This window comes from Muscardinus avellanarius, assembly GCF_963383645.1.
Source record: "Muscardinus avellanarius genome assembly, chromosome: X".
In the NCBI taxonomy this organism is placed as follows: Eukaryota; Metazoa; Chordata; class Mammalia; order Rodentia; family Gliridae; genus Muscardinus; species Muscardinus avellanarius.
In genome coordinates, this window is record NC_137792.1 from 82,080,699 (window position 1) to 82,094,033 (window position 13,335).

The following is a 13,335-nucleotide window of genomic DNA, read 5'->3' on the forward strand; positions in this document are numbered from 1 at the left end:
AAGTATCTTGTGGGAGAGGTTCTTTGATATTATGTAACAAAGATTTTCTCTTCGTACTTGTGTCCCCTGGCATGGCAGATACTGTAGCACGTCAGAATTCTTGTTAGTGTGCTGTTTGACACATAACAAATGGCTGCTTCTTCCCCATTAATTTCTTTTATGTTAGCAGTTAGAAGAGGTGTATTGTAGCCCGGCATGGTGGCACATGCTTGTAGTCCCAGTACTTGGGAGGCTGAGACAGGAGGATCCCACAGGTGGATCGCTGCTTCGAGGCCAGCCTCAGCTATTTAGTGAGGCTCTCAGCAACTTAGTGAGAGCCTGTTTCCAAATAAAGAACAAAAAAATAGGTATGGGGGTGGAGGAAGAATACCCCTAGGTTCATGCCGCAGTTCTGCAAAAACAAGAACAAAAAATAGTGTACTGTTATCTGCTTCCACTGGAGCCTGTGATCCTCTTGTCTCAGCCTCCCAAGTACTGGGGTTATAAGTGTGCGCCCCCAATTTTAATCTTTCTTAGACTGTTGGCTCTTGACGGCAGGCATCGTGTCTTACTTATTGTTTATCGTTAGTGTTTAGCACAAACTGGGTGCTGGAAAATTACATGTTCGAACCAGTGGTCTTGCAGAAGCAGGTAAGTGCTAGGAGTTCACCCGTGGGTGTCATTTTTTTCTGTTCTACCGGAAAGCCTGGGTGAAGGCCCAGGAGGGCGCGGCCAGCGCGGTCCCTCTTCCGAGGGGCTCGAGGGTGTCTATCACTTCGTTGGTCGAGCAGCCGCGGCTTCCGCAGGGTGTGGAGGAAGGTGGGGCGGGAACTCGAAAACCGAACTTGCGGCTCCCGGCATTCCCCGTGGGCGGTACTCCCCTTTGACCCCTCGCTCGCGTGCTACACATCCGGGCTTCTGTTACTAGCGAGGGGAAGATGGCGGCCGCGACTGTGGTGGTTCCCGCAGAGTGGATAAAGAACTGGGAGAAATCTGGGAGAGGCGAATTGTGAGTGTCGGGGTGGGAGGCGGGCCCAGGCCCGGCCGGGCCGAGGTGCCGATCGCACTTGGCAGCGCGGGGGAGGCTGGGCCTGGCCCCCTCCCCCACCGGGGAGGCAGGCGGGGAGGTTGGCTAGGAGTTCAGAACTCCAGGAGGAGCTGCCGGTGACCGCCGGCCACCTTCTTCTCCCCCAGGTGGTCCCCAAGCCCCTGCGGCTCCCAGCAGCCCGGCCTTCTCTAGTCCCTGGGCAGCACTCCTGCCCTGCCTCCGTGGCTCCCCGCGCTCCCGCTCCGTGCCTTTTTTTTGTCCCCCGTTCCGCTGGAGCTCACTTGCCTTCTTTTTCTGTACTGGGGTGCGCCGGAGTGACAAGAGACTTTCCATTTCTCTCTGTCCTATTTATTTTACTCTGCTACCAGTTTGGAGTCTGACACCTTTGCTTGGAGTCCCAGGTGGGCGAGCCGTCCGGGACTCTGCCCGGTTTCTGGGCTCGCTGCGGAGCAGCTTGGCGTCGGAAAGAGCTCCGCTTGGCACCTCTGGTCCGACGGGTGCCGGCTCCGCTGCCCTGGCCTTGCGCAGCGCCGCCGGCCATGGGCAAGTGTGGCCGATTGCGGCTCTCCCCGAAGACCTACTGACATTTTGCTCCCGTCTTTTCAACCTTAGAGCTATTTCGGTCAGATTCAACTTCAGTCATTAAATGTTGCGTTTTGTCGTGGGACTGTAACTAGTTCTGGCAACTCTCCAAGCTCTTTGAGTACCTTGGATAACACGTTTCCTTTACTCGCACAACTTATTTTTCTTTTCCGTAGTGCAGAAAACAGTGTTGCCATGCCCGCGGTTTCCTTCTGCGCTCCTCTCCCGATAATCGTTTAAGCAGCGAAACCGTGGATTTAAAAACGAATTTAGCTCTAATTTTCCTTCTCCGAATTGCTTTTGAAGCTAAAACTCCGTAGGATATTAACTCCCGCTAAGCATTTTGCTCCCCCCCCCACCCCCCACCAGTTTACGGTTGCTGGTAGGTAAGATAAGAATCTTTGGAACTCTGTTACTCAGAACTAAGCGTTGCCCGATCTTGCCTTTGTAATATTGCCAACCTGCAAGGCTTACTCTCCCCCTCAACCCCCGCACTGCTTTATGAAACTTAACAGTGTGAGCTAGAATTGGATTGCCTGAATAAGCGGCTGTCTTAGCCACTTAACTAGCTGAGTGACCTTGGGTAAGTTCCTTAACCACTTCGACTGTTTCCCCTTGAGTAAATTGGGAATAATAAGTACTCTACTCAAAGGATTGTTGTGAAGACTAAATAATGCCTGTAAAGCACTTGGCTTATAGTAAGTGCTCAAGTGATAGCTATTAAAAGTAATATTATTCCAGCCTTTAGATATTTAAACTTCTTGGGACAGCTCTTGCAGTTAAAGTTTATACCACTCAGGTTCGCAATTAATTGGTCTTTGACTCCTTCATGTGTATTTACTCTAGTGAATTGAGAGGCCTTGAAGGATGGGGACTATGCCTCATATTTCTCTTGGTTCAACAACTCCCCTTTTCTTCAGCATATGCTTACAGTACTTGACAATAGAGAATTCCATTTGACAAACTGTAACTTTTAACTGTTAGGGACGTTTTTCAAACCATTGCATGTATCAGTTATCCAGAAGCTGTCAGGTCTCTTGTGTGCAGGAAAGGCCGAGTGATAAGTAACCAAACCAGACCATCATCTTCATCTGTCTTTGAATAATCCCCGCCAAAACTGATTAAAGCTACTAATTGAGGGGCTGTTACTAGATTGCTCAGTTTCATCCTTCCTGCTACTATTATTTTTATAATTGCATTCTGTTATATGAAACTAATTTATAAAATTGTATAACAAATATTTGTCAAAAACATGACCATCCAGTACCTAGCTTTCATTTTATTTATTTTATTTTTTTGCAGTACTAGGGATGGAACCCATGGGCGTTCTACCTCTGAGATACACCCCCAGCCCTATTTTTAAATTTTTTATTTTGAAACAGGGTCTCACTGAGTTGCAAAGGGCCTCACTAAGTAGTTGAGACTGTCCGTGAACTGTATTCCTCCTGTCTCAGCCTCCTAAATGCTGGGATTACAAGCCTGCTCCACCATGCCTGGCCTTACCTTTCATTTATTTGACCTCTTTCCCTTTATTTGACCTCTTTTCCTAGCTTAACGGAGTTTTTGTATCTTGCTAAAGATAGATGTTAGCATTTTCATTCTATTAGAAAAAATGCTGTTGTAAATAATACTACAAAAATATTTTTCCTTTTGTTTGAAAACAGGCTCTTAAATATAAAATAGGAAATGAAAAGTTAATGAAGGTAGAATGCAACAAAATTATTAATGAAATTTATAATTTTGGCATTGGGGTGTGATCAGTATTTAAAATTGGGTGGGTTTTAGCCAGGCGTGGTGGTGCATGCTTGTAATCCCAGCATTTGGGAGGCTGAGACAAGAGGATCATGGTTCGCAGACAGCCTCAGCTACTTAGTGAGGCCCTCTGCAACTCAGTAAGACCCTGTTTCAAAATAAAGAATAAAAAATAGGGCTGGGGGTGTACCTCGGAGGTAGAATGCCCCTGGGTTCCATTCCAAGTACTGAAAAACAAAAAACAAAACAAAAACCAATAAAATTGGGGGTTTCCTTTATTTTTAAAAATTTTTTATATTGTGTTTTATGCAGTGCTGGGGATGGACTCCAGGGGCATTCAACCTCTGAGCTATACCCCTAGCCCTATTTTTTATTATGTATTTATTTTTTGGTGGTACTGGGGATGGAACCCAGAGGCTTTCTACCTCCAGGCTATACTCCCAGACCTATTTTTGGAAACAGGGTCTCACTAAGTTGCTGAGAGCCTCACTAAGTAGCTGAGGCTGGCTTTGAACCTGTGCGATCCTCCTGTTTTAGCCTCCCAAGCGCGGGGATTACAGGTGTGCGCCACCACACCCGGCCTTTATTTTTTATTTTGAAACAGGGCTTTACTAAGTAGCTGAGGCTGTCTGTGAACTGCAATACTTCTTTCTCAGCCTCCCAGATGCTGGGATTACAAGCGGGCGCCACCATGCCTGACTAGAAGATTATCTTTTTAAAAATGTATGATAAAGCCGGGCGTGGTGGCGCACGCTTGTAATCCCAGCATTTGGGAGGCTGAGACCTGGAGGATCGTGGTTCTCAGACAGCCTCAGCTACTTAGTGAGGCCCTCTGCAACTCAGTGAGACCCAGTTTCAAAATAAAGAATAAAAAATAGGGCAGGGGGTGTAGCTTGGAGGTCAAATGCCCCTGGGTTCGATTCCCAAACCCACACACACAAAAAAACAGTATGATAGCAGGGTGTTTGTAGCTTGGAGGTAGAATGCTCCTGGGTTCCAACCCCAGTACCATACACACACAAAAATGTATGATGTATTTCATGAGATTGTTCATTTCTTGTCTGTCATTTCCTCCTATTTCCAACTTGAAATTGAACCTAGGAGTGCTTGTCCACTGAGATACATTACATTCCCAGACCTTTGCATTTTAAAAAAATTTCATTAAGTTTCATTAAGTTTCCCAGGTTGGCCTCAAACTGGACAATCCTCCTGCCTCAGGTTCCCCAGTAGCTGGAATTATAGGCATGCGCCATTGGGCACGGCTTGTTGGTCATATCTTACCAGCATAAATCTATTCTGGGAGTTGTAATCAACCTCAGTGTCATAGTGTTAAAAGCAACATGAGATATATGGGGCATAACTTTCACAGAGGGCAGATTCTTAATTGTGCCCCTGAAAAGCAACTCTATTAGATAGAAGGTCTTGGTTTTGAAGAATAAGCTTTCTTACATAATTATGCAGGAAAGTAAAATTGTATTTTGTCTGTTAGAATGGTCCATTTATCCCATATCTATCCTATTTCTAGAGACAATTGATCAATTATCTTTTTAATGATAAGTATAACATGTCTTTTTTGTGGTGCTGGGGATTGAATCTAGGGGCATTCTATCTCTGAGCTACACCCCTATAGTCCATTTTTTTTTTTTTTTAAATTTGAAACAGGATCTCACTAAGTTGCGGAGTGCCTCCCTAAGTAGCTGAGGCTGGCTATTCCTCCTGTCTTAGCTTTCCAAGTACTGGGATTAGAAGTGTGCGCCACTATGTCTGGTTTCTCGTATAAAACTTCTAAAATGATCTTTTCTAAGAAGTATCAGAAGAAAGCAAAAGAGGACTACCAAAGTATATTTAAGCATTCTTAGACCTACATCTTACAAATTTCACATCTGAGTACAAACTCTTCCAAATCTTGCACATATGCAAGATATGGATTTTATCACCTTAATTTTGGAATTAACATATCAGTGGTGATGACTTCATGTTAGCATCATACTTGCCCATGATTAAACTTGCATGTACCAGTAGATCCAGTGGATGATTCTCTTTTTCATATGAATCATTAACACAGTGACTTTAACATTTCTTTGTCACAGAAACAATCTTAGTGGACTATTTATATTTATATATGCTCACCTCATGTCCATACTTGGTCTAATTTTGAAATACTTTCATTTGTTGAATAATATCTGTTTATCTGAAGAATTCTTTTTTTTGTGTGTGTGGTACTAGGGATGGAACCCAGGGGCATTCTATCTCCTAGCAACACCCCCAGCCCTAGTTTTTATTCTTTATTTTGAAACACGGTCTCACTGAGTTGCAGAGTGCCTCACTAAGTAGCTGAGGCTGTCTGCGAACCTGGATTCTCCTTTCTCAGCCTCCCAAATGCTGGGATTACAAGCATGCACCATCACGCCCAGCTTACTTTCTATTTTGAAGTAGGGTCTCACTAAGTTGCTGAGGCTGGCTCTGAACTTGTGATTCTCCTGTCTCATCCTCCCAAGTACTGGGATTTGTACAAGTGTGTACCACCATGCCCAGCAAGAGGAATTTTTTTTAATTTTATTTTTTTTCTAGAAGGAGTATTTGACCTTGTATTTTTGTTGACTGAGTACAAAGGGGAAAATGAGTTTATTTGACTGTGGCAAATTCTTCTGTCAAAGACATGATGTTCTTACATTTTAAAGGGAATTGAACCTTTAGGGGCAATGAGAATCACAAGAGGAAGTTGTTTAAAAATTTCATGGTAGCCGGGAGGGCATGGTAGTACATGCCTGTGATAATAGTACTTGGGGGGCTCAGACAGGAGGAGGATCACAGGCTTGAGGACAGCCTCAGCAAGTAGTGAAACTCATCCATCTCACTAGGTACCACTGAATGAATAAAAAAGACTTCATAGTAAATATTGAAGTAATTTTGATACTTCATTTTATACATTTACTATCAACAAAAGAGCTAGATGGCAGGCATTTTTAAGATATTCTTTGATGCTACTCCAAAGCAGATATTATTTCTATGTTGCCTGGTGGAAGGAGGATTAATTTTGATTTTATGTTCCAGATAAGCTTGTGGTAGGTTAAACATTTTGTGAAAGTAGAAGCTTAACTAGTGTTCTCAAACTCTTGGAAAACCTGTCTAGTTCTCCAGGAAAGTGCTTGAAAATACTTGGGCTCAAACTTAAATCATTTTACTACTTGTAAGATGTCCTTGGAAGAGTTATTTTTTTCTTTTTTAAAATATTTTTCTAGCCCAGCATGGTCTTGCACACTTATAATCCTAGTACTTGGTAGGCTGAGACAGGAGGATTTTAGGTTCACAGCCAACCTCAGCAACTTAGTGAGACCGTTTTTTATTTTTATTTTATTTTATTTTATTTTTTTTTGCGGTACTGGGGATAGAACCGAGGGGCATTCTACCTTGAAGCTACAATCCCAGCCCTATTTTTTATTCTTTTTTTTTTTAGTACTAGGGATGGAACCCAGGGACTTTCTACCTCCAAGTTATATCCCCAGCCCTATTATTTATTCTTTATTTTGAAACAGTCTTACTGAGTTGCAAAGGGCCTCACTAAATAGCTGAGGCTGTCTGTGAACCCTGATCCTCCTGTTTCAGCCTCCCAAATGCTGAGATTACAAGCGTGTGCCACCATGCTCAGCTAGTGAGACCCCATTCAAAGTAAAAAAAAAATTGGGCTGTGGGTATAGCTCAAAAATAGAATACCTCTGCATCCAATCCCCAGTATCACCATATATAAATGTATATATTTTTTCTAATTTTAATTGATACAGTAATTGTATGCACCTATGGGATACATTGGATATTTCAGTAAATGCATACAATATGTAATGATCAAATCAGGGCAATTGGCACATCCACTACCTCAGGTATTTATCAATTTGTCATGCTAGGAACATTTTAAATCCTCTCTACTAGCTATTGAAGAATTATTTAATGGGAGGTAGTTAAAAATGTATAACTAAATGAGATTTTTAAACTTGTGCAGATTTAATTTAGTAGCAATTGCTTCCTGTTGACTTTTTATTTGGCTTTTAAAATAATTTTATGAGCTGGGCGTGGTGGCACACGCCTGTAATTCCAGCGCTTGGAAGCTGAGACAGGAGGATTGTACAGATTCAAAGCCAGCCTCAGGTACTTAGGCTTTCAGCAACTTAGTGAGACCCTGTTTTCAAATAAAGTATAAAATAGGTTTGGGAGTATAGCCTGGAGGTAGAAAAGCCCCTGGGTTCCACCCCCAGTGCCACCAAAAAAAAAAAAATATGATATATACAAGTGAATTGTGGACAAGCAAAAGTTTACTCTGTTTACGTGGACAACCTCACCCTGCTCATCCTGATAATGAAGTATTGAAAATGAAAGGCACCGAAGTGAGCTGCAAGGTCATAGGTAATCTGCAAAGTAGAAAATCTCTCTGTGGGTAGTGGTAATGTCTAATCACATTTAGCCTTAGTTGTGATATATAAGCAGATTCTTTAAGTCTTAAAATTTGTTTCAGCCAGGCGTGGTGGCGCACGCTTGTAATCCCCGCGCTTGGGAGGCTGAGACAGGAGGATTGCACGGGTTCGAAGCCAGCCTCAGCTACTTATTGAGGCTCTCAGTAACCTAGTGAGACCCTGTTTCCAAATAAAAAATAAAAAAGGTCTGGGAGTATAGCCCGGAGGTAGAAAGCCTCTGGGTTCCACCCCCAGTACCACCAAAAAAAAAAAAAATTTTTTTTTCATAGACTAGAAAATGGATAGCTAGATTTTGACAAGTCAGAAACTAATATGTGCATTCATTTTTTTAAGACCTACTATAATTTGTAAGACTTTTTTTGTGGTACAGAGGAGTGAACCCCAGTACATTCTGCTGCTGAACTACACTTTTTATTTTTTGCTTTGAAATTGTCTCATTAGGTTTCTGAGGTTGGGAAGTTGTGAGCCTTCTGTTTCAGCCTCCCAAGTACTAGGATTACACCATGCTTCACTGAATTACTCATTTTTAAAAGGGCCTTTTAACTTTATCAGCAGCTACTAAGATACAAGAAACCAACCAAAAACACTAAAGTTGCCTAAAACAGGTATGTACACATACACTATACAGAAGCAAAATCATATATTTTAATTCAAAAGCCAACCCTGTGGAAGGAATGGCCTTAGCTAGGGGGCAGAGGAGCACATAAATTACAATAAAAAGTAAGAATCTTATCCAACCAGAAAACTAGTGAATCATAGCCATGTGGCACTAAAATTTTGATATCAGTTCTTAAAGATTCCTTAATGATAAAGTCTTCAATTGAAAACAGGTATCCCAGCTGGGCATGGTGGCGCCTGCTTGTAATCTCAGTACTTGGGAGGGTGAGATAGGAGGATTGCAGTTCTTGGTCAGCCTCAGTTACTTGTGAGGCCCTCAGCAACTTAGTGAGACCCTGTTTGCAAATAAAGAATAAAAAGTAAGGCTAGGGGTGTAGCTTGGAGGTAGAATACCTCTGGATTCAACTCCCAGTACTGCAGAACGAAATAAAACGGGTATTCTTTTTGTTCTGTATGCTTTACAGCTCACTACCCAAGTGACTTGTATACTTCTATTAAGGCAGCTAGAAGTCCAGGCTGAATGGTGACTTCTGCCAAATATGTGGCCCATCCTCCTCCTAATAACTTGCTAAGAGGAAAAACAAATTTCTACAGTGCTTCCCTCTAATAAAAGAGAAACACAACACTCAGAATAAAGCAGAAGGCCACAGAGGTTCCCTGAGAATCCAGGACAACTAAGAGAGGCCTTTCCCTTTTTCAAAATAAACTTTGCAACTGTGTCCAGGTGGATATCCCCAGGTGTAGCCTCCTTCTCACCCCAGTAGCAGTTTCTTGAGAGTTGTGTTGCTACATCTAATTCTCAAATCATATTAGTGAACTTCTGTACTTATTAAAATCCATTTGTTTCTATTTCACTTGGAGTTAATTATTTTGCTTTGGTCAGTTAGAAACATTTGGTTCACTGAATTATGCAGTTCTTTTGAATATTGACACACTTTATTGTATAATATTGAAAATGCACTTTTTTTTTTGGTGGTACTGGGGTTCCTGGAAGCCCTTCTACCTCTGGGCTACTTTTATAATTTTTATTTGGAAACAGGGTCTCTTTAAGCCAGCACGGCTGGCTTCGAACCTGTGCGTGATCCTCCTGTCTCTGACTCCCAAGTGCGGGGATTACAAGCGTGCGCCACTACGCCTGGCTGAAAATGCATTCTTTAATATCACTGAGCTAATCAGGAAATTCTGTGAATTGGGAAGTAGTTAATCCCATGGTAGCAGAAACAATTATTTTTTGGGTGGTACTGGAGATCAAACCCAGGGCATTCTACCTCTAAGCTAGACCTTCAGCCCTATTTTTTTATTTATTTTTATTTTTGAAATAGGGTCTTTTTTAGGTTGATTAGTCTCACTACTTGCTGAGGCTGTCCTTGTACTTAGGATCTTCCTGTCTCAGCCTCCCAAGTACTGCCACTATGCCTAGCTCGATAGTTCAGTTTATATTTTATTTTATTTTATTTTATTTTATTTTTTGTGGGTCTAGGGATGTAACCAAGGGGCATTCGACCTCTGAGTTACACCCCCTGACCTATTTTTTATTCTTTTTAATTTGAAACAGGGTCTCACTAAGTTGCGGAGGGCATCACTAAGTAGCTGAGGCTATCCACAAACCATGCCCAACTGATAGTTCAGTTTATAATTCAAAGAATTAACAGCACAAATGCTTTTCCTGTGGACAATCATAGTATTTTGATACGTGGCATAATTTTTTTACACAAGCTTTATTTCATCACAGACTATTGAAAAGACATCTTCTTAAAAAAGGATATTTTGAGCCGGGCATGGGGACGCATGCTTGTAATCCCAGCATTTGGGAGGCTGAGACAGGAGGATTGCGGTTCGTGGCCAGCCTCAGATATTTAGGGAGGCCCTTTGAAACTCAGTGAGATCCTGTTTCAAAATAAAGAATAAAAAATAGGGCTGGGGGTATAGCTCAGAGGTAAAATGCCCCTGGTTTTTATCCCCAGTACTGAGGCGGGGGGGAAGGATATGCTCTAAGGTCTCAGGATTGTTTGGGTTTTGGGGTGCTAGATATCAAACCTAGGGCCTTACCCATGCTACACAAGTGCTCTGCAATTGTGCTACAATTGCAACTCAGGGTTCAGGACTTGCCAAAATTAATAGTAATTTTTTTGATATTGTGATTATTTTGAACTGTGATACTATTTATTTAGACCTAACGTTGACATCACTGCCAGTTACAGGGAGAAGACCAAGGTTTTAGGGGTAGGTTTTTTAATTTTAATCAGTCATGTCTACTAGGCATCCAAGTCATAAACTCCACTGGGCATTTTTTTTTTTTTTTTTTTTTTTTTTTGGTGTTACTAGAGATTGAACCCAGGGGCATTCATCTCTGAGCTAAACCCTCAGCCCTATATTTTACTCTTTATTTATTTATTTTCAGGTCTGGGGATGGAATTTAGGGGGCATTCGACCTCCGAGCTACAGCCCCTGCCCTATTTTTTTTATTCATTATTTTGAAACAGGGTCTCACTAAGTTGCGGAGGGCCTCACTAAGTAGCTGAGGCTGTCCGAGAACCGAGAACCGCGTCCTCCGGTCTCAGCCTCCCAAATGCTGGGATTACAAGCGTGAGCCACCACGCCCAGTTTACTCTTTATTTTTAAAACAGGGTCTAACTTAGTTGTGGAGGGTCTCACTAAGTAGCTGAGGCTGGCCAAGAACCTGTGAGCCTCCTGTCTCAGCCTCCTGAGTACTGGGATTACAAGCATGTGCCATTCCGCTTGGCTCTACTAGGCAGTTTTAAATATGATTTTGGGTTGGATAAAATCTGAGGTGGATACAGTTAAAAATTAGAATTGTGTGATTCTAAGGGGGGGAGAGGAGAAGGAAGGAAGGAGAGGAAGAGGGAAGGAGTGACGAAGGAAAGAAGAGAAGGGAAGGGAAGCGGGAAAGAAAGAACACTATCTAGAGCCATAAGCAAGCATAGACCCTAGGGTGGTGATTTCCCTGAGGAAGGAAGAGAGGCAAGGGAGAGGGGGATCAAAAGCAACTTATCATGTTTACTTCATGGTCACTCTTCCCCTGATGCTAGGGGATTGAACCCAGGGCCTCTTGCATGCTAAGCATATATTCTGCCACTGAGCTATACCTCTAGCCAAAAGCAAGTAACATGAGATCTACTTTTTTTGTGTGTGTGTGGTCCTGGGGATGGAACCCAGGGGCATTCTACCTCTGAGCTACACCCTCAGCCCTATTTTTTATTCTTTACTTTGAAACAGGGTCTCACTAAGTTGCAGAGGGCCTCACTAAGTAGCTGAGGCTGGTTGCGAACCGTGATCCTCCTGTCTTAGCCTCCTGCGTGTGCCACCACGCCCAGCTGAGATCTACTTTCTTAACACATTTTAAATGAGCAGTACAATTTATTAACTGTAAGAACAGTATTATACATGATAATTCTAGATCTTTTTCATCTGGCATGACCGAAACTTTATACCCATTAAATAGCAATTCCTGCTTTCTCCTTTCCCCAGTCGCTAGTTTTCTGATTCTATGAGTTTGACTATAGATACTGCATATAAGTGGAATTGTTCAGTGTTTGTCTTTCTGCGACTGCAGGGTTTCCTTTTTATGGATGAATGATCATTGCATGCATATTTATATATATACACATATGCATTCAAACCACATTTTTTAGCTATGTTTATCGATCTGTTTCTGTTCCTTTGATTATTCAGAATAATGCTTCAGTGAACATTGGGATGCTGATGTCTCTTTGAAATCCTGATTTCAGTTATTTTGGACAGATAACCAGAAGTGGGATAACTAGATCATATGGTGGTACTTTTTTTTGTGTGGTGCTGGGGATGGAACCCAAGACCATCCTAATATGATAGTACTTCTTTAAAAGTTTCTTTTTGGATTGGGCATGGTGGTGCACGCTTGTAATCCCAGCATTTGGGGGCTGAGACAGGAGGATCACAGTTTGCGAACAGCTTCAGCTGCTTTGTGAGGCCCTTTACAACTCAGACCCTGTTTCAAAATAAAGAGTAAAAAATAGGGCTGGGGATATAGCTTGGAGGTAGAATGTCCCTGGATTCCATCACAAGTACTGCAAATAAAAATAATTTTTTTGGTATTGATAATTGAACCCGGCGATGTTCTACCTCCAAGCTATACCCCTAGCCCTTTTCATTTTGAAACAGGGTCTCATTTAGTTGCTGAGAGTCATGCTATGTTGCTGATGCTGTCCTTGAACCTGAGATACACCTGTCTCAGCCTTCCAGGTACTGGGATTACATGTGTGTGTGATCATGCCCAGCAAATATGATAGTTCTTTTTAAATTTTTTTGGGGGTGTGTGGTGCTGTGATTGAACCCAGGAACATTCTACCTCCGAGCTGCACCACCAGCCCTATTTTTTATTCTTTATTTTGAGACAGGGTCTCTCTGAGTTGCAAAGGGCCTCACTAAGTAGCTGAGGCTGTTCGCAAACCCAGATCCTCCTGTCTCAGCCTCCCAAATGCTGAGATTACAAGCATGTGCCACCATGCCTGGCTCCATTTTTTGTTTTTAATTGAAAACAGGATCTCACTAAGTTGCTGGGGCTGGCTTCGAACCTGGGATCCTCCTTTCTCAGCCTCCCAAGTACTGGGATTACAGGCATAGAAAACCATGCCCAACTCTTTTTAAAGTTTCTGAGGACAGACTCTCTTGCTTTTTTCCTTTAGTGGCTGCATCATTTTACATTCCCATTGACAGTACACAGGAGTTCAGTTTCTTCATATCCTCCCCAACACTTATTATTATTTTTTTTTTTTTTGGTAATACTGGGGAAGGAACCCAGCGCATTCTACCTCTAAGGTCTACAGCCCTGTTTTTAGTATTATTTCTTTGAAACAGGGTCTTGCTAAGTTTCAGAGGGCCTCACTAAGT

General features: G+C 42.4%; 1 protein-coding gene across 1 annotated transcript in view; it reads left to right on the top strand.

The window, feature by feature from the left end:
• Window positions 1-917: 917 nt before the first annotated feature.
• The window catches only part of THOC2 (THO complex subunit 2), a gene marked incomplete at both ends in the record, with an annotated part of 127,295 nt that continues 114,877 nt past the window's right edge, over window positions 918-13,335 (top strand). Inside the window, 1 exon segment of the mRNA XM_080718494.1 lies at window positions 918-988. Within this exon segment, the coding sequence (XP_080574620.1) occupies window positions 918-988 (71 nt within the window).